This window comes from Caloenas nicobarica, chromosome 29, assembly GCF_036013445.1.
Source record: "Caloenas nicobarica isolate bCalNic1 chromosome 29, bCalNic1.hap1, whole genome shotgun sequence".
In the NCBI taxonomy this organism is placed as follows: domain Eukaryota; kingdom Metazoa; phylum Chordata; class Aves; order Columbiformes; family Columbidae; genus Caloenas; species Caloenas nicobarica.
The window spans coordinates 677,024-693,883 of record NC_088273.1 but is presented as its reverse complement, the minus strand read 5'-3'; the positions used below and the strand labels follow the sequence as shown (position 1 = coordinate 693,883).

Below are 16,860 nucleotides of genomic sequence, written 5' to 3'. Positions count from 1 at the left end.
TGGGGGTTCCCTGAGCTGCTGTTACAGCTTAGAGACAAGTTGGAGATGGGAAATGGGGGGGGAAGGGGTTTTTGGGGTGCCCCTGAGCTCCTGCTCCAGCTTGGAGACAAGTTAGAGATGGGAAATGGGGGCAAAAGGGATTTTTTTGGGGAAAAGGGGTTTTTGGGGTGTCCCTGAGCTCCTGTCCTCACATTTTTGGGGGGTCCCTGAGCTCCTGTCCTCACCTAGAGACAGGTTAGAGTTGGGAAATGGGGGGAAAAAGGGGGTTTTGGGGTGTCCCTGACCCCTTCCCCCCCCCAATACAACCCCAAGACGTGACGGGGGGTTACAGGAAGGTTTTGGGGTCCCCCTGACCCCCCATTTTTCCCCCAGGGGGGAGCCCAAAACCTGGTACGGGGTCCCCTCGTTCGCGGCCGAGCACCTTGAAGAGGTGATGAAGAAGTTGACGCCGGAGCTTTTCGAGAGCCAACCCGACCTATTGCACCAACTCGTCACCCTCATGAACCCCAACACCCTCATGGCCCACGGGGTCCCCGTGAGTGTCCCCAGGGGTCCCCCAAAAATCCCCGCACCCCCTTTTTCCTCCCTTTTCACCCCATTTTCCGTAGGTCGTCCGCACCAACCAGTGCGCCGGTGAGTTCGTCATCACCTTCCCCCGCGCCTACCACAGCGGCTTCAACCAGGGCTACAACTTCGCCGAAGCCGTCAACTTCTGCACCGCCGACTGGGTGAGCACCCCGAAAACATGGGGGCACCCCAAAAAACCAAGCGCGACCCCCAAAGTCTTCAAAAATTTGAGGGTTTGGGGGTTTTTCGCGGAGTTTCGCGCGTCGAGCCGTGATCTTGCACACGCGGTTTAAAGCCAGGGATGAGCTTTAGGTTTGGGGGGATCCCCCAGATTTTGGGGGTCCCCTAATTATTGGTGTCATCCCCCAAAAAACACAAGGGGAACCCCCAAAATCTCCAAAATTTGAGGGTTTGGGGGTTTTTCGCAGAGTTTCACGTGTCGAGCCGCGATTTTGCGCACGCGGTTTAAAGCGAGGGATGAGCTTTAGGTTTGGGGGGATCCCCCAGATTTTGGGGGGTCCCCTAATTCTCTGTGCCCCCCAAAAAACACAAGGGGAACCCCTCAGAAATACAGGGTGACCCCCCAAAATCTCTGAAATTTGGGGGTTTGGGGATTTTCGCAGAATTTCACGTGTTGAGCCGCGATTTTGCGCACGCGGTTTAAAGCGAGGGATGAGCTTTAGGTTTGGGGGGATCCCCCAGATTTTGGAGGGTCCCCTAATTCTCTGTGCCCCCCAAAAAACACAAGGGGAACCCCTCAGAAATACAGGGTGACCCCCCAAAATCTCCGAAATTTGGGGGTTTGGGGATTTTCGCAGAGTTTCGCGTGTCGAGCCGCGATTTTGCGCACGCGGTTTAAAGCGAGGGATGAGCTTTAGGTTTGGGGGGATCCCCCAGATTTTGGGGGTCCCCTAATTCTTGGTGTCGTCCCCCCAAAAAACACCCAGGGAACCCCCCAAAAACCAGCACGACCCCCCAAGATCTCCAAAAATTTGGGGGTTTGGGGATTTTCGCGGAGTTCCGCGCGTGGAGCCGCGGTTTTGCGCACGCAGTTTAAAGCGAGGGATGAGCCTTAGGTTTGGGGGGATCCCCCAGATTTTGGGGGGTCCCCTGAGGGTCTGTGCCCCCCAGCTCCCCGCCGGCCGGCAGTGCATCGAGCATTACCGGCGGCTGCGCCGTTACTGCGTCTTCTCGCACGAGGAATTGATCTGCAAGATGGCAGCGTGTCCCGAAAAGCTCGACCTCAACTTGGCTGCCGCCGTCCACAAGGAAATGTTCGTCCTGGTGCAAGAGGAGCGGAAACTTCGCAAAGCGCTGCTGGAAAAAGTGCGGAAATACGGGGAAAAACCCCCCAAAATATTTTGGGGGAGTTGGGGGGGGGGCGTTGGGGGATTTTTGGGGGGTTTGGCGTGGAGAAAATGAGATCGTTGGGGGATTTGTGGGGTGTTTTGGGGTCCCCGGGCGTCATTCTAGGGGGGGATTTTGGGGGTGATTTTGGGTCTTTAGAACTATTTGGGGACTTCAGAGGTATTTTGGTGGCGATTTTGAGGCCTTTAGAGCTATTTTGGGGGTGTTTTGGTCCCTGAGGAGCAATTCTGCGCCTTTAGGAGCTCTTTTGGGGGCATTTTGGGCCTTCAGGAGCGGTTTTGGGGACAATTTTGGTGGTTAAGGAGCAATTTTGCGCCTTTAGGAGCTCTTTTGGGGGCATTTTGGGCCTTTAGGAGCGGTTTTGGGGACAATTTTGGTGCTTGAGGAGCAATTCTGCGCCTTTAGGAACTCTTTTGGGGGCATTTTGGGCCTTTAGGAGCGATTTTGGGGATAATTTTGGTGCTTGAGGAGCAATTCTGCACCTTTAGGAGCTCTTTTGGGGGCATTTTGGGCCTTTAGGAGCGGTTTTGGGGACAATTTTGGTCCTTGAGGAGCAATTCTGCACCTTTAGGAGCTCTTTTGGGGGCATTTTGGGCCTTTAGGAGCGATTTTGGGGACAATTTTGGTCCTTGAGGAGCAATTCTGTGCCTTTAGGAGCTCTTTTGGGGGCATTTTGGGCCTTTAGGAGCGGTTTTGGGGACAATTTTGGTGCTTGAGGAGCAATTTTGAGTCCTTAGGAGCTATTTTGGGGACGACTTTGTGTCCTTAGGGGGAATTTTGGGCCCTTTAGGAGCCCTTTGGGGCCTTCAGGAGCCCTTTTGGGGACGATTTAGAGCCATTTTGGGGCGGATTTCAGCCCGTTTTCTCTCTCCACCCGCTGAGCGTTTCCACGCTGATTTTTTTGGGGGTGATCGTCGCCCCCCCAGGGGATCACGGAGGCGGAACGGGAGGCGTTCGAGCTGCTCCCCGACGACGAGCGCCAGTGCGACAAGTGCAAGACGACGTGTTTCCTGTCGGCGCTGGCCTGTTACGACTGTCCCCAGTGCCTCGTGTGTCTCTACCACATGGACGACCTGTGCAAGTGCCCCCGCAGCAAGCAGTACCTCAGGTTGGGGGGGGGCCTGGTTTTTAGGGGGGGTGGGTTTAGAGGGCGTGAGGGGCAGTTTGGGGGGGCTGGGGGGCTCGTTGTGTCCCTGGGGGCATTATGGGTGCGGTTTGGGGGTGACATGGGGACAGTTTGGGGGTGCTGGGGGTCTCAGTGTGTCCCTGGGGGGGTCATGGGGACACTTTGGGGGGAATGGGGGTCTCAGGGTGTCCCTGGGGGGGTCATGGGGACAGTTTGGGGGTGCTGGGGGTCTCAGTGTGTCCCTGGGAGGGTCATGGGGACACTTTGGGGGTGACATGGGGACAGTTTGGGGGGAATGGGGGGTCTCAGTGTATCCCTGGGGGGGTCATGGTTCCAGTTTGGGGGTGACATGGGGACAGTTGGGGGTGCTGGGGGTCTCAGTGTGTCCCTGGGGGGGTCATGGGGACACTTTGGGGGGAATGGGGGTCTCAGTGTGTCCCTGGGGGGGTGCCCTGGGTCCAGTTTGGGGGTGCCCTGGGTCCACTTTGGGGGTGCTGGGGATCTTGTGCCCCTGGGGGGTCATGGGTCCTATTTGGGGTCATCTGGGTTGGTTTTGGGGGTGCTGGACTTCTTGGCAGAGTAAGATTTTTGGGGTGCTTGGCACCTCCATCTTCTCTGGGCGGGGGGGTGGCGAAGATTTGGGGGTCACATCCCCCCCGCCCCGACCCCCCCCATCCCCTGCAGAGCGGCCACATCCCCAGGAATTTTTGGGGCTCCTATTTCCCTCTTGGGTCCAACCAGGGTCCCCCCAAACCACTGTGTGGGGGGATACTGACCCCCAAAACCCCCCAAATTCCGCCCCCCCAGGTACCGCTACACCCTGGACGAGCTGCCCGCGATGCTGCACAAGCTGAAGGTTCGCGCCGAATCCTTTGACACTTGGGCCAACAAAGTGCGAGTGGCGCTGGAGCTGGAGGACGGCCGCAAACGCAGTGAGTTTGGGGGGCTCCTCGGGGTGGTTTTGGGGGATCCTGGGGGATATTTTGGCGTCCCAGGGGTTCATTTGGGGTCCTGGGGGATATTTTGGGGTCCCCAAGGGTCGTTTTGGGGGATCCTGGGGAATATTTTGGGGACCTGGGGGATATTTTGGGGTCCCCAAGGGTCGTTTTGGGGGATCCTGGGGGATATTTTGGGGTCCTGGGGGATATTTTGGGGGATCCTGGGGGATATTTTGGGGTCCCCAAGGGTTCATTTGGGGTCCTGGGGAATATTTTGGGGTCCTGCGGGATATTTTGGGTTCCCCAAGGGTCATTTTGGGGGGTCCTGGGGAATATTTTGGGGTCCTGGGGGATATTTTGGGGTCCAGGGGGATATTTTGGGGTCCCCAAGGGTCGTTTTGGGGGATCCTGGGGGATATTTTGGGGTCCCCAAGGGTCGTTTTGGGGGATCCTGGGGAAAATTTTGGGGTCCTGGGAGATATTTTGGGGTCCCGGCGGTTCTTTCAGGTTCTCTAACGATCATTTTGGGGTCCCGGGGATTCTTTTGGGATCCGTAAGGGTTGTATTGTGGGCTCCTGGACCCTTGGGTGGATTATTTAGGGGTCCAGCCCCCCCTCACCCCCATTTTTGCCCCCCCCCAGCGCTGGAGGAGCTGCGGGCGCTGGAGTCGGAGGCGCGGGAGCGGAAATTCCCCGAGAACGAGCTGCTGCACCGGCTCAAGAGCTGCCTGGGCCAGGCCGAGCGCTGCGTGTCCGAGGCCCTGGGGCTCATCAGCTCCCAGGAGACCGGGTCAGTGGCCCCTCCGGCCCCTCCCGTGGCCCCCGTCGTGTCCCCAACCCGCCATCCCTGTCCCATCCCCCATGGCCCATCCTGTCCCCGTCCTGTCCCCCGTGTCCCCGTCCTGTCCCTGTCTTGTCTGCCTTGTCTTTGTCTCCCCCCACCCCATCTTGTCCCTCATGTCCTTATCCCATCCTCCGTGTCCCCATCCTGTTCCCCGCATCCCCGTCCTGGCCATTTGTCCCCCATCGTGTCCCCGTCCTGGCCACTTGTCCCCCATCGTGTCCCCGTCCTGGCCACTTGTCCTCCGTCGTGTCCCCCATCGTGTCCCCCATCCTGTCCCCGTCCTGGCCACTTGTCCCCCATCTTGTCCTCCGTCGTGTCCCCATCTTGTCCTCCGTCATGTCCCCCATCGTGTCCTCCGTCGTGTCCCCGTCCTGGCCACTTGTCCCCGTCGTGTCCCCATCCTGGCCACTTGTCCTCCGTCGTGTCCCCATCGTGTCTCCATCCTGGCCACTTGTCCTCCGTCGTGTCCCCATCTTGTCCCCACCTTGTCCCCATCTTGTCCCCCATTGTGTCCCCACCTTGTCCCCATCTTGTCCCCCATTGTGTCCCCGTCCTGGCCACTTGTCCCCTGTCATGTCCCTGTTGTGTCCCCGTCTTGTCTTCCGTGTCCCCGTCTTGTCTTCCGTGTCCCCGTCTTGTCTTCCGTGTCCCCATCCTGTCCCCGTCTTGGCCACTTGTCCCCATCTTGGCCGCTTGTCCCCATCCTGTCCCCCATGTCCCTGTCCTGGCCACGTGTCCCCCGTCTTGTCCCCCGTCTTGTCCCCCGTCTTGTCCCCCGTCTTGTTCCCCGTCTTGTCCCCCGTGTCCTTGTTCCCCGTCTTGTCCCCCGTGTCCTTGTCCCCCGTCTCACGTCGCATCCCCCGTGTCCCTGTCCTGTCCCCCATGTTGCGTCCCCCGTGTCCCCGTCCTGTCCCCCACATCCATGTCCCATGTCCCGTGTCCCCGTCCTGTCCCCCATGTCCCCCCAGCCACCTCCACATCCCATCCCCCCGCCGTGTCCCCACCCTGTCCCTATTGTCCCCCGGCCGGTGACACCGCGCTGTCCCCAGGGTGCCGGCCCCCTCGCTGACGGTGGATGAGCTCCGCGCCTTCCTGGACCAGATGAACCAACTCCCCTGCGTCATGCACCAAATCGGGGACGTGCAGGTGAGCCGGGGGGGGTCCCATCACCCCCAGAGGGTGACACCCGTGTCACCGACCCTGTCCCCAACCCTCCAGGCCTTGCTGGAGCACGTCGAAGCTTTTCAAGCCGAAGCACGAGCCGCTTTGGACTCGACCCCCCCGGACCCCACCGTTCTGCGCTCGCTGCTGGAACGAGGGACCCGTTTGGGGGTGGAGGTGCCGGAAAGCGGCCGTTTGGAGCGGCAAGTGGCCCAGAGCGCGTGGCTGGAGGAGGTGACGGCCACCCTGAGGTCCCCGCGCGCTCGCGTCCCCCTCCACGTCATGAGGGGCCTGATCCAGGCGGGCCGCACCGTGGCCCCCAGCCCCGAGGTGGAGGTGGCCATGGGCGAGCTGGGCGAGCTGCTCACCATCGCCCAGCGCTGGGAGGAGAAGGCCCAGATGTGTCTGGAAGCCAGGTCAGGGGGCGAACCGCCACGTTTTGGGGGGGACAACGGGGCCGGGGGTGTCCCCTGGATTTATACGGGGGGGGAAAAGGGGTTGGGGGCTGCACCTTGTATGTCTAGGAGGTGTAAAAAGGGGCTGGATCCCATATTTCTAGAGGGGGATAAAGGGGCTGGGGGTGTCCCCTGTGTTTATACGGAGGGGAAAAGGGGCTGGGGGTGCCCCCCATATTTTAGGGGTGGGGGATAAAAGGCTGGGGGTGCCCCCCATATTTTAGGGGTGGGGGATAAAAGGCTGGGGTGCCCCCCATATCTCTAGGGGGGTATAAGGGGCTGGGGGCTGCCCCCCATATTTTTGGGGGGGTGGATAAAAGGCTGGGGGTGCCCCCCATATCTCTAGGGGGGTATAAAGGGCTGGGGGCTGCCCCCCATATTTTAGGGGGGGGGATATAAGGCTGGGGGTGCCCCCCATATTTTAGGGGGGGTAAAAGGCTGGAGGTGCCCCCCATATCTCTAGGGGGGTATAAAGGGCTGGGGGCTGCCCCCCATATTTTAGGGGGGGAGGATAAAAGGCTGGGGGTGCCCCCCATATTTTAGGGGGGGGATAAAGGGGCTGGGACTGCCCCCCATATCTCCAGGAGAGGCTTAATTACTTGGGGGGGGCTTAATTAGTTGGGGGGGGATTAAAGTGGGGGGGGAAGTTGCCCCTGGCTTGGGGCAGTTCAGCTGTGGAAGCCAAACTGGATCCCAAACTCTTAGAGGGGGGAGCTCACCCCTGGATTTGGGGGTCAGGGTGTGGGGTGGGGGGGCTGTAGAGCAGCCGGACGCCTGGGTCCTCACCTTTTTATCTGCCTCCCCCCGCCCCCCGCCAGGCAAAAACACCCCCCGGCCACTTTAGCCGCCATCATCAAAGAGGCCGAAAACATCCCGGTGCTGCTCCCCAACATCCAGGCGCTCAAAGAGGCTCTGGCCAAAGCCCGCGCCTGGATCGCCGATGTCGAGGAGATCCAGGTGCGCCCCCCCAAACCTCCCCCCAACCCTCTGACACCTCATTCCCCCCCAGGGGACCCCAAATGTCCCCCCAGGGGACCCCAAACAACCCCAGGGAGCTCAGCGTCCCCTCCCAGGGGACCCCCAAACACCCCCTGACACCTCAGTGCCCCCCCCAGGGACCTCAGGTGTTCCTCCGGGGCACCCCAAATCCCCCTGACACCCCAAACTCACCCAGGGACACCAAATGTCCCCCCAGGGGACCCTCCTTCCTTCCCCCTCCTTTTCCTCCTTCCTTTCTTCCTCCCCCCTTTTTGTCCTTCCTTCTTTCCTTCCTTCCTTCCCCCCTGTTTTCCTCCTTCTTTCCTTCCTTCCTTCCCCCCCCTTTTCCTCCTTCCTTCCTTCCTTCCTTCCTTCCTTCCTTCCTTCCTTCCTTCCTTCCTTCCTTCCTTCCTTCCTTCCTTCCTTCCTTCCTTCCTTCCTTCCTTCCTTCCTTCCCCCCCCTTTTCCTCCTTCCTTCCTTCCTTCCCCCCCCTTTTCCTCCTTCCTTCCTTCCTTCCTTCCCCCCCCTTTTCCTCCTTCCTTCCTTCCTTCCTTCCCCCCCCTTTTCCTCCTTCCTTCCTTCCTTCCTTCCCCCCCTTTTCCTCCTTCCTTCCTTCCTTCCTTCCCCCCCTTTTCCTCCTTCCTTCCTTCCTTCCTTCCCCCCCCTTTTCCTCCTTCCTTCCTTCCTTCCTTCCCCCCCCTTTTCCTTCCTTCCTTCCCCCCCTTTTCCTCCTTCCTGCCTTCCCCCCCCTTTTCCTCCTTCCTTCCTGCCTCCCCCCCCCTTTTCCTCCTTCCTTCCTTCCTTCCTTCCCCCCCTTTTCCTCCTTCCTTCCTTCCCCCCCTTTTCCTCCTTCCTTCCTTCCTTCCTTCCCCCCCTTTTCCTCCTTCCTTCCTTCCTTCCCCCCCCTTTTCCTCCTTCCTTCCTTCCTTCCCCCCCTTTTCCTCCTTCCTTCCTTCCTTCCCCCCCTTTCCTCCTTCCTTCCTTCCTTCCCCCCCCTTTTCCTCCTTCCTTCCTTCCTTCCTTCCCCCCCTTTTCCTCCTTCCTTCCTTCCTTCCCCCCCTTTTCTTCCTTCCTTCCTTCCTTCCCCCCCCTTTTCCTCCTTCCTTCCTTCCTTCCCCCCCCTTTTCCTCCTTCCTTCCTTCCTTCCCCCCCCTTTTCCTCCTTCCTTCCTTCCTTCCCCCCCCTTTTCCTCCTTCCTTCCTTCCTTCCCCCCCCTTTTCCTCCTTCCTTCCTTCCTTCCCCCCCCTTTTCCTCCTTCCTTCCTTCCTTCCCCCCCCTTTTCCTCCTTCCTTCCTTCCTTCCCCCCCTTTTCCTCCTTCCTTTTTCCCCATCCCCTGTTTTTATCAACCCCCATCCCCCATTTTTATCCCCCCTCAATCCCGCCCTTCAAAGAGGCATCAAAAACCCCCTCAGTCTCCATTCTCAGGGCCGTTTCCCCACAACGCGAGTCCGTAACTCTGGTTTCCACCCCGCTCCCCGGCAGAACGGCGACCACTACCCGTGCCTGGACGACCTGGAGGGGCTGGTGGCCGTGGGCCGGGACCTGCCGGTGCGGCTGGAGGAGCTGCGGCAGCTGGAGCTGCAGGTGGCGGCTGCGCACTCCTGGCGGGACAAGGCCTCGCGCACCTTCCTCAAGAGGAGCTCCCGCTACACCCTGCTCGAGGTGGGCGCCGCAGCCGGCCGGGGGGGCCGGGGCGCTCCCAGGGGATCTAGAGAGGGAGCTAGGGGGTCCTAGGGGATCTAGAGGGCTGGTGGGGGGGCTAGGGGGCTCCTAGGGGATCTAGAGGGCTGGTGGGGGGGCTAGGGGGCTCCTATGGGATCTAGAGGGATGGTTGAGGGGCTAGGGGGTTCCTAGGGGATCTAGAGGGCTGGTGGGGGGGCTAGGGGGCTCCTATGGGATCTAGAGGGCTGGTGGGGGGGCTAGGGGGCTCCTAGGGGATCTAGAGGGATGGTTGAGGGGCTAGGGGGTTCCTACGGGATCTAGAGGGCTGGTGGGGGGGCTAGGGGGTTCCTATGGGATCTAGAGGGCTGGTGGGGGGGCTAGGGGGCTCCTATGGGATCTAGAGGGCTGGTGGGGGGGCTAGGGGGTTCCTATGGGATCTAGAGGGCTGCTTGAGGGGCTAGGGGGTTCCTATGGGATCTAGAGGGCTGGTGGGGGGGCTAGGGGGCTCCTAGGGGATCTAGAGGGCTGGTTGAGGGGCTAGGGGGTTCCTACGGGATCTAGAGGGCTGGTGGGGGGCCTAGGGGGCTCCTATGGGATCTAGAGGGCTGGTGGGGGGGCTAGGGGGCTCGTATGGGATCTAGAGGGCTGGTTGAGGGGCTAGGGGGCTCCTATGGGATCTAGAGGGCTGGTTGAGGGGCTAGGGGGCTCCTAGGGGATCTAGAGGGATGGTTGAGGGGCTAGGGGGCTCCCAGGGGATCTAGAGGGCTGGTGGGGGGGCTAGGGCGCTCCCAGGGGATCTAGAGGGCTGATGAGGCCACTCAGGGGGATCTAGATGGGCATGGAGGGCTCATACAGGATCTATAGGGCCCATGAGGAGTCTGGAGAGCTCATACGGGCTTCCTGGAGTCCCACACTGGCCCTTATGTAGGATCGGAGCATGACAGGGGATCTATAGGGCTCATGAGGGGGCCGGTGGGAGGTCCAGGGGACTCCTAAAGGGTCTGGAGGGCTGATGAGGGCACTCGGGGGGTCTGTAGGCTCATATAGGATCTATAGGGCCCATGAGCGCTCTGCAGGGCTTATGAGGCACCTATAGGGATCACAGTCGCACAGCATCCACTGTGTTCCTATGGGATCTATAGGACCCACACGGGATCTGGGAGGTCCCACAGCATCCCCCGTGCTCCCAGGGGATCCGTAGGACCCCTACGGGATCCAGGGGGTCCCACAGCATCCCCCGTGCTCCCACAGGATCCGTAGGACCCCTACGGGATCCAGGGGGTCCCACAGCATCCCCCGTGCTCCCAGGGGATCTGTAGGACCCCTACGGGATCCAGGGGGTCCCACAGCATCCCCCGTGCTCCCAGGGGATCCGTAGGACCCCTACGGGATCCAGGGGGTCCCACAGCATCCCCCGTGCTCCCAGGGGATCCATAGGACCCCTACGGGATCCAGGGGGTCCCACAGCATCCCCCGTGCTCCCAGGGGATCCGTAGCCCCCCTGTAGGATCCAGCAGATTCCCAGGGGATCCAGCGCATGGCCGAGGGGCACCCTGACCCCTATACGCGTCCATAGGTGCTGTGCCCGTGCGCGGACGCCGGCTCCGACAGCAGCAAGCGGCTCAAGTGGCGGCAGGAGCCGGGACGGTACCGGCTGGACGCCGAGAGCCTGGGGCTGTCGGCACAGGATCTGCGCGACCCCGGCGCCGTGGTCAGCACCCCCAGCCCCACAAATTCCCCCCACAGCCCCCCATATTCCCCCCACAGCCCCCCGCATCTGCCCGTATCCTCCGCAGCCTCCCACGGTCCCTGGACCCCCCGCATGCCCCCACCGCTCTCATCCACCCCCCTTTATCCCCCTTTTTCCCCCACATCCCCGTTCTATTCCCCCCGTTTTTCTTTTCCCTGCCATTCCCCCCAACCCATTTCTCTCCCCCCCATTCCCCTCTATCCCCCCATTTCTCCCCCCTATTTTCCCAATAACCCCTCATTCCCATTTCCCCCCCCAATCCCCCTATTTCTCCCTCTCCATTCCCCCCATTTCTCTCCCCCCTATTCCCCCCACCCCCCCATTTCTCCCCCCCACTTCCCCCCAATCACCCCCCATTCCCATTACCCCCATTTCCCCCATTTCCCCCATTGCTCTCTCCCTCCCCATTCCCCCCAACTCCTCATTTCTCCCCCCCCAATAACCCCCATCCCCATTCCCCCCAAAAACCCCCCAGTAACCCCCATCCCCATTTCCCCCATTAACCCCCATCCCCATTCCCCCCATATATTTCCCCCAATGACTCCCCATCCCCGTTCCCCCCAAAAACCCCCCAATAACCTCCCATCCCCATTTCCCCCAATGACCCCCCATCCCCATTCCCCCCATATTTCCCCCCAATAACCCCCCATCCCCTTTTCCCCCATATTTCCCCCAATGACCCCCCATCCCTGTTCCCCCCAATGACCCCCCATCCCCATTTCCCCCATGTTCCCCCCAATAAGCCCCCATCCCCATTTCCCCCATATTTCCCCCAATAAGCCCCCATCCCCGTTCCCCCAAAAACCCCCCAATAACCCCCCATCCCCATTCCCCCCATATTTCCCCCAATGACCCCCCATCCCTGTTCCCCCCATATTTCCCCCCAATGACCCCCCATCCCCATTCCCCCCATATTTCCCCAATAACCCCCCATCCCGTTCCCCCCATATTTCCCCCAATGACCCCCCATCCCCGTTCCCCCATATTTCCCCCAATGACCCCCCATCCCTGTTCCCCCCAATAACCCCCATCCCCGTTCCCCCCATATTTCCCCCAATGACCCCCCATCCCTGTTCCCCCCAATAACCCCCCATCCCCGTTCCCCCCATATTTCCCCCAATGACCCCCCATCCCCGTCCCCCCTATATTCCCCCCAATAACCCCCCATTTCTCTGCCCCCCCCAGATCCTGGCGTTCAAGGAGGGCGAGCAGAAGGAGACGGAGGGGATGCTGCGCCTGCGCCGCGCCAACGCCCAGAAACCCGCGCCCCCCTCGCCGGGCCCCCCGTCCTGCCTGTGCCGCGGCCCCGCCACCCCGCCATGCTGCAGTGCCAGCTCTGCCGCGACTGGTTCCACGGCGCCTGCGTCTCCTACCCGCGCCTGCCCCCCCTCCAAAAACCCGCCCCCCCGGCCTGGTGGGAGTGGGACGCCAAGTTCCTGTGCCCCCTCTGCCAACGGTCGCGGCGGCCGCGGCTCGAGACCATCCTGGCGCTGCTGGTGGCCCTGCAGAAGCTGCCGGTGCGGCTGCCGGAGGGGAGGCCCCTGCAGTGTCTGACCGAACGCGCCATCACCTGGCAGGACCGCGCCGGCGCCTCCTGGCCGCTCCGGAACTTTCCGCCGCCCTCGAACGCCTGGAGGGGATGAGGCACCCGAGGGCAGCGGGAGGAGCGGCCGCGGCCGCCGGCGGCGACGGAGCCGGCGGGGCGCTCAGGGAGGCCAGCTGCAATGAGCAGACCAAGGTACGGGGACATAGGGGGGGTATGGGGGATATGGGGGGTATGGGGCTATAGGGGCTCAGGGAGGCCAGCTGCAATGAGCAGACCAAGGTACGGGGACATAGGGGGGGTATAGGGGGATATGGGGGGTATGGGGGCTATAGGGGCTCAGGGAGGCCAGCTGCAATGAGCAGACCAAGGTACGGGGGGCATAGCGGGGGTATGGGGGGTATGGGGGCTATAGGGGCTCAGGGAGGCCAGCTGCAATGAGCAGACCAAGGTACGGGGATATAGAGGGGTATAGGGGATATGGGGGTATGGGGGCTATAGGGGCTCAGGGAGGCCAGCTGCAATGAGCAGACCAAGGTACGGGGATATAGAGGGGGTATAGGGGATATGGGGGCTATAGGGCTCAGGGAGGCCAGCTGCAATGAGCAGACCAAGGTATGGGGGGCATAGGGGGGGTATGGGGGGTATGGGGGCTATAGGGGCTCGGGAGGCCAGCTGCAATGAGCAGACCAAGGTACGGGGGGTATAGGGGGGGTATAGGGGATATGGGGGCTATAGGGGCTCAGGGAGGCCAGCTGCAGTGAGCAGACCAAGGTACGGGGGGGTATAGGGGCTGCGGGAGGCCAGCTGCAATGAGCAGACCAAGGTACGGGGATATAGGGGGGGTATAGGGGATATAGCAGGGGTATGGGGGCTATAGGGGCTGCAGGAGGCCAGCCGCAATGAGCAGACCAAGGTAGGGGGGGTATAGGGGGGCTATAGGGGCTCAGGGAGGCCAGCTGCAATGAGCAGACCAAGGTATGGGGGCTATAGGGGCTGCAGGAGGCCAGCTGCAATGAGCAGACTAAGGTACGGGGATATAGCGGGGGTATGGGGGCTATAGGGGCTCAGGGAGGCCACCCGCAATGAGCAGACCAAGGTATGGGGGCCATAGGGGGGGTATAGGGGGTATGGGGGCTATAGGGGCTCAGGGAGGCCAGCCGCAATGAGCAGACCAAGGTATGGGGGTATGGGGGCTATAGGGGAAGGTCTGGGGGCCATAAGGGGGGTACCGGGGCTATGGGGGAAGCTCTGGGGGCCGTAAGGGGGGTACAGGAGCTGTGGGGGGTATAGGGGCCGTAGGGGGAGGCCGAGCTCCCCGCTGAGGCCGTTGCCCCCCCAGGTGTCGGTGGAGAACGGTGACGCCCCCAGTCCGGAGAAGAACCGGCCCCTGCCCTGGGGTGAGCAGGGGGATCCGCTGGGATCCACCGGGGGCCCTTGCGATTCCCTGGGAGGGGGGCGGGACCCACTGGATCCCCGGTGGCTCCTATAGATCCCCATCAAGTCTCAGGACACCAGGGGATCCCCCCATGGATCCCATAGGGCGATGGGACCCTGGGGATCCCCCCGCCAGCCCCAGGGATCCTGGGGGATCCCCCTGTACCCTCCGGCGACGTGATGTCCCCGCGGTGTCCCCATAACGTCCCTGTCCCCATAACGTCCCTGTCCCCCTAGAGCTGGAGGCGCCGAGCCCCATGTGGTGTCCCCACCCTGTGAGCCAGTGTCCCCTTGTCCCCAGTGTCCCCGTGTCCCCAGTGTCCCCTTGTCCCCAGTGTCCCCATTTCCCCACAGTGTCCCCTTGTCCCCAGTGTCCCCGTCCCTGATGTCCCTGTCCCCGCGGATCTGGAGTGTCTGAGCGCGGTGCTGCCGCAGCCCCATGTGGTGTCCCCAACCTCCCTGTGACACCATGTCCCCAGTGTCCCCCCGGTGTCCCCCCAATGTCCCTACAATGTCCCTACAATGTCCCCAGTGTCCCCAGTGTCCCCACAATGTCCCCAGTGTCCCCTTGTCCCCTGATGTCCCCGTCCCCGCAGATCTGGAGTTTGTGAGCACGGTGCTGCCACAGCCCCATGTGGTGTCAGCCCCATGTGGTGTCCCCAACCCCCCTGTGACCCAGTGTCCCCATTTCCCCCCAGTGTCCCCTTATGTCCCCTTGTCCCCAACGTCCCCTGATGTCCCCGCTGTCCCCGCAGAGCTGGAGCGGCTGCAGGGCCCGGTGCTGGAGCTGCCCGAGGGCGCGCGGCGGGCGCTGGAGGAGCTGATGATGGAGGGGGACCTGCTGGAGGTGACACTGGACGAGGCCACCAGCATCTGGCGCCTCCTGCAGGCCGCCCGCCCGCCCCCGCTCCCGCTCTTCCGCCTGCTCCTCGAGGTAACGGGGACCCCCCGCGCCCCAAAAACGCCCCCCGGGTCACGTCCCGGGGGATCCAAGCGTCCCCAGCTGTCGCAGCGGGGAAGCAAAAAGGACCCTGGGGACACCAAAACTGCCCCAAATGAGCCTGGGGACACCAAAACTGCCCCAAAGTGTCCCCAAAACTGCCCCAAATGAGCCTGGGGGCCACAAAATTGCCCCAAACTGTCCCCAAAACTGCCCCAAATGAGCCTGGGGGCCACAAAATTGCCCCAAACTGTCCCCAAAACTTCCCCAAGTGAGCCTGGGGACACCAAAACTGCCCCAAAGTGTCCCCAAAACTGCCCTAAGTGAGCCTGGGGACACCAAAACTGCTCCAAAGTGTCTCCAAAATTGCCCCAAATGAACCTGGGGACACTAAAACTGCCCCAAAGTGTCCCCAAAACTGCCCCAAATGAACCTGGGGACACTAAAACTGCCCCATAGTGTCCCCAAAACTGCCCCAAATGAGCCTGGGGACACTAAAACTGCTCCAAAGTGTCCCCAAAACTTCCCCAAGTGAGCCTGGGGACACCAAAACTGCCCCAAAGTGTCCCCAAAACTGCCCCAAATGAGCCTGGGGACACCAAAACTGCCCCAAAGTGTCCCCAAAACTGCCCCAAGTGAGCCTGGGGACACTAAAACTGCCCCAAAGTGTCCCCAAAACTGCCCCAAGTGAGCCTGGGGACACCAAAACTGCCCCAAAGTGTCCCCAAAACTGCCCCAAGTGAGCCTAGGGACACCAAAACTGCCCCGAAGTGTCCCCAAAACTGCCCCAAGTGAGCCTGGGGACACCAAAACTGCCCCAAAGTGTCCCCAAAACTGCCCCAAGTGAGCCTGGGGACACCAAAACTGCCCCGAAGTGTCCCCAAAACTGCCCCAAATGAACCTGGGGACACTAAAACTGCCCCAAAGTGTCCCCAGAACTGCCCCAAATGAGCCTGGGGACACTAAAACTGCCCCGAAGTGTCCCCAAAACTGCCCCGAAGTGTCCCCAAAACTGCCCCAAGTGAGCCTAGGGACACCAAAACTGCCCCAAAGTGTCCCCAAAACTGCCCCAAATGAACCTGGGGACACCAGAACTGCCCCAAAGTGTCCCCAAAACTGCCCCAAATGAACCTGGGGAAACTAAAACTGCCCCGAAGTGTCCCCAAAACTGCCCCAAATGAGTCTGGGGACCCCAAAATTGCCCCAGAGTGTCCCCAAGATTGATCCAAACCGTCCTGAGGACCCCAAAACTGCCCCAAAGTGTCCCCAAAATTGATGCAAACCATCCTGGGGACCCCGAACTTCAGGAGAACCCCCTCAATTAGGTTTTTTTGGGGGGTGTCACTAATGGGGTGTGTGTGTCCCCCCCCAAGCTGGAGCAGGCGGAACGTCGAGGGGCCCGATCCCGGGGCCGGGACCCCGAAAAACGTCGCAAACGCCGGGGGGGGGATCGGGGCGACCTCCCCCCCCTGGCCAAGGAGGAGCTGGAGCCAAAGAGGATTCGGGGGCCCGAGCCGGGGGGGACACCCCGAGACAGCCCCCCCGGCCCCCCCGGCCCCCACACCCCAGGGGTGAGTGAATGGGGGGGACAGCCAGAGTTTGGGGGGGGGGGACGACATAGGGTCGGGGGGGGTTTGGGGGTTCGTGGGGTATGGGGGGGGAGTGATAGGGGATCACAGGGGGGGTTATGGGGTACAAGGGGGATTGGGGGGTCATGGGGGGGGGGCGCAAGGAGGTCTGGGGGGGATTATGGGGTACAAGGGATGGGGGGGCTTGGGGGGGCAAGAGGGTCTGGGGGGGATTATGGGAGGTTTGGGGGGTCATGGAGGGGGTACGGGGGGGTTCCCACTTTTTTTGGGGGGGGTTCCCACTTTTTTGGGGGGTGGGGGGGTCTGCGGTGCAAAGGAGGGACCCCCCCCAACCCCAACCAGAGTGGGGGCTCCTCCCCACGAGGTTTGGGGGTTCAACCCCTTCCCCCCCCCGTGTACCCCCCAGGACTCGTGACGCGGAGCCCCCAGTTCAGCCGGACGCTCCTGCCACAGCGGGGGGGGCGGTGGGGGGGGCCATGTCAGGCCCCCCCTGCCTCCCCA

At 61.9% G+C, this 16,860-nt stretch overlaps 1 protein-coding gene across 1 annotated transcript in view; it reads left to right on the top strand.

The window, feature by feature from the left end:
* The window catches only part of LOC135999737 (lysine-specific demethylase 5C-like), a 31,179-nt gene extending 14,329 nt beyond the window's left edge, over positions 1–16,850 (top strand). The window contains 18 exon segments of the mRNA XM_065653295.1: positions 373–535; positions 609–728; positions 1,699–1,893; positions 2,862–3,043; positions 3,869–3,993; positions 4,641–4,788; positions 5,892–5,988; positions 6,061–6,419; positions 7,277–7,415; positions 8,921–9,100; positions 10,677–10,811; positions 12,036–12,162; positions 12,165–12,431; positions 12,434–12,588; positions 13,736–13,793; positions 14,586–14,764; positions 16,144–16,341; positions 16,766–16,850. Of these exon segments, the coding sequence (XP_065509367.1) occupies positions 373–535; positions 609–728; positions 1,699–1,893; positions 2,862–3,043; positions 3,869–3,993; positions 4,641–4,788; positions 5,892–5,988; positions 6,061–6,419; positions 7,277–7,415; positions 8,921–9,100; positions 10,677–10,811; positions 12,036–12,162; positions 12,165–12,431; positions 12,434–12,588; positions 13,736–13,793; positions 14,586–14,764; positions 16,144–16,341; positions 16,766–16,774 (2,836 nt within the window). The 3' untranslated portion in view covers positions 16,775–16,850.
* The last annotated feature ends 10 nt before the right edge of the window (positions 16,851–16,860 follow it).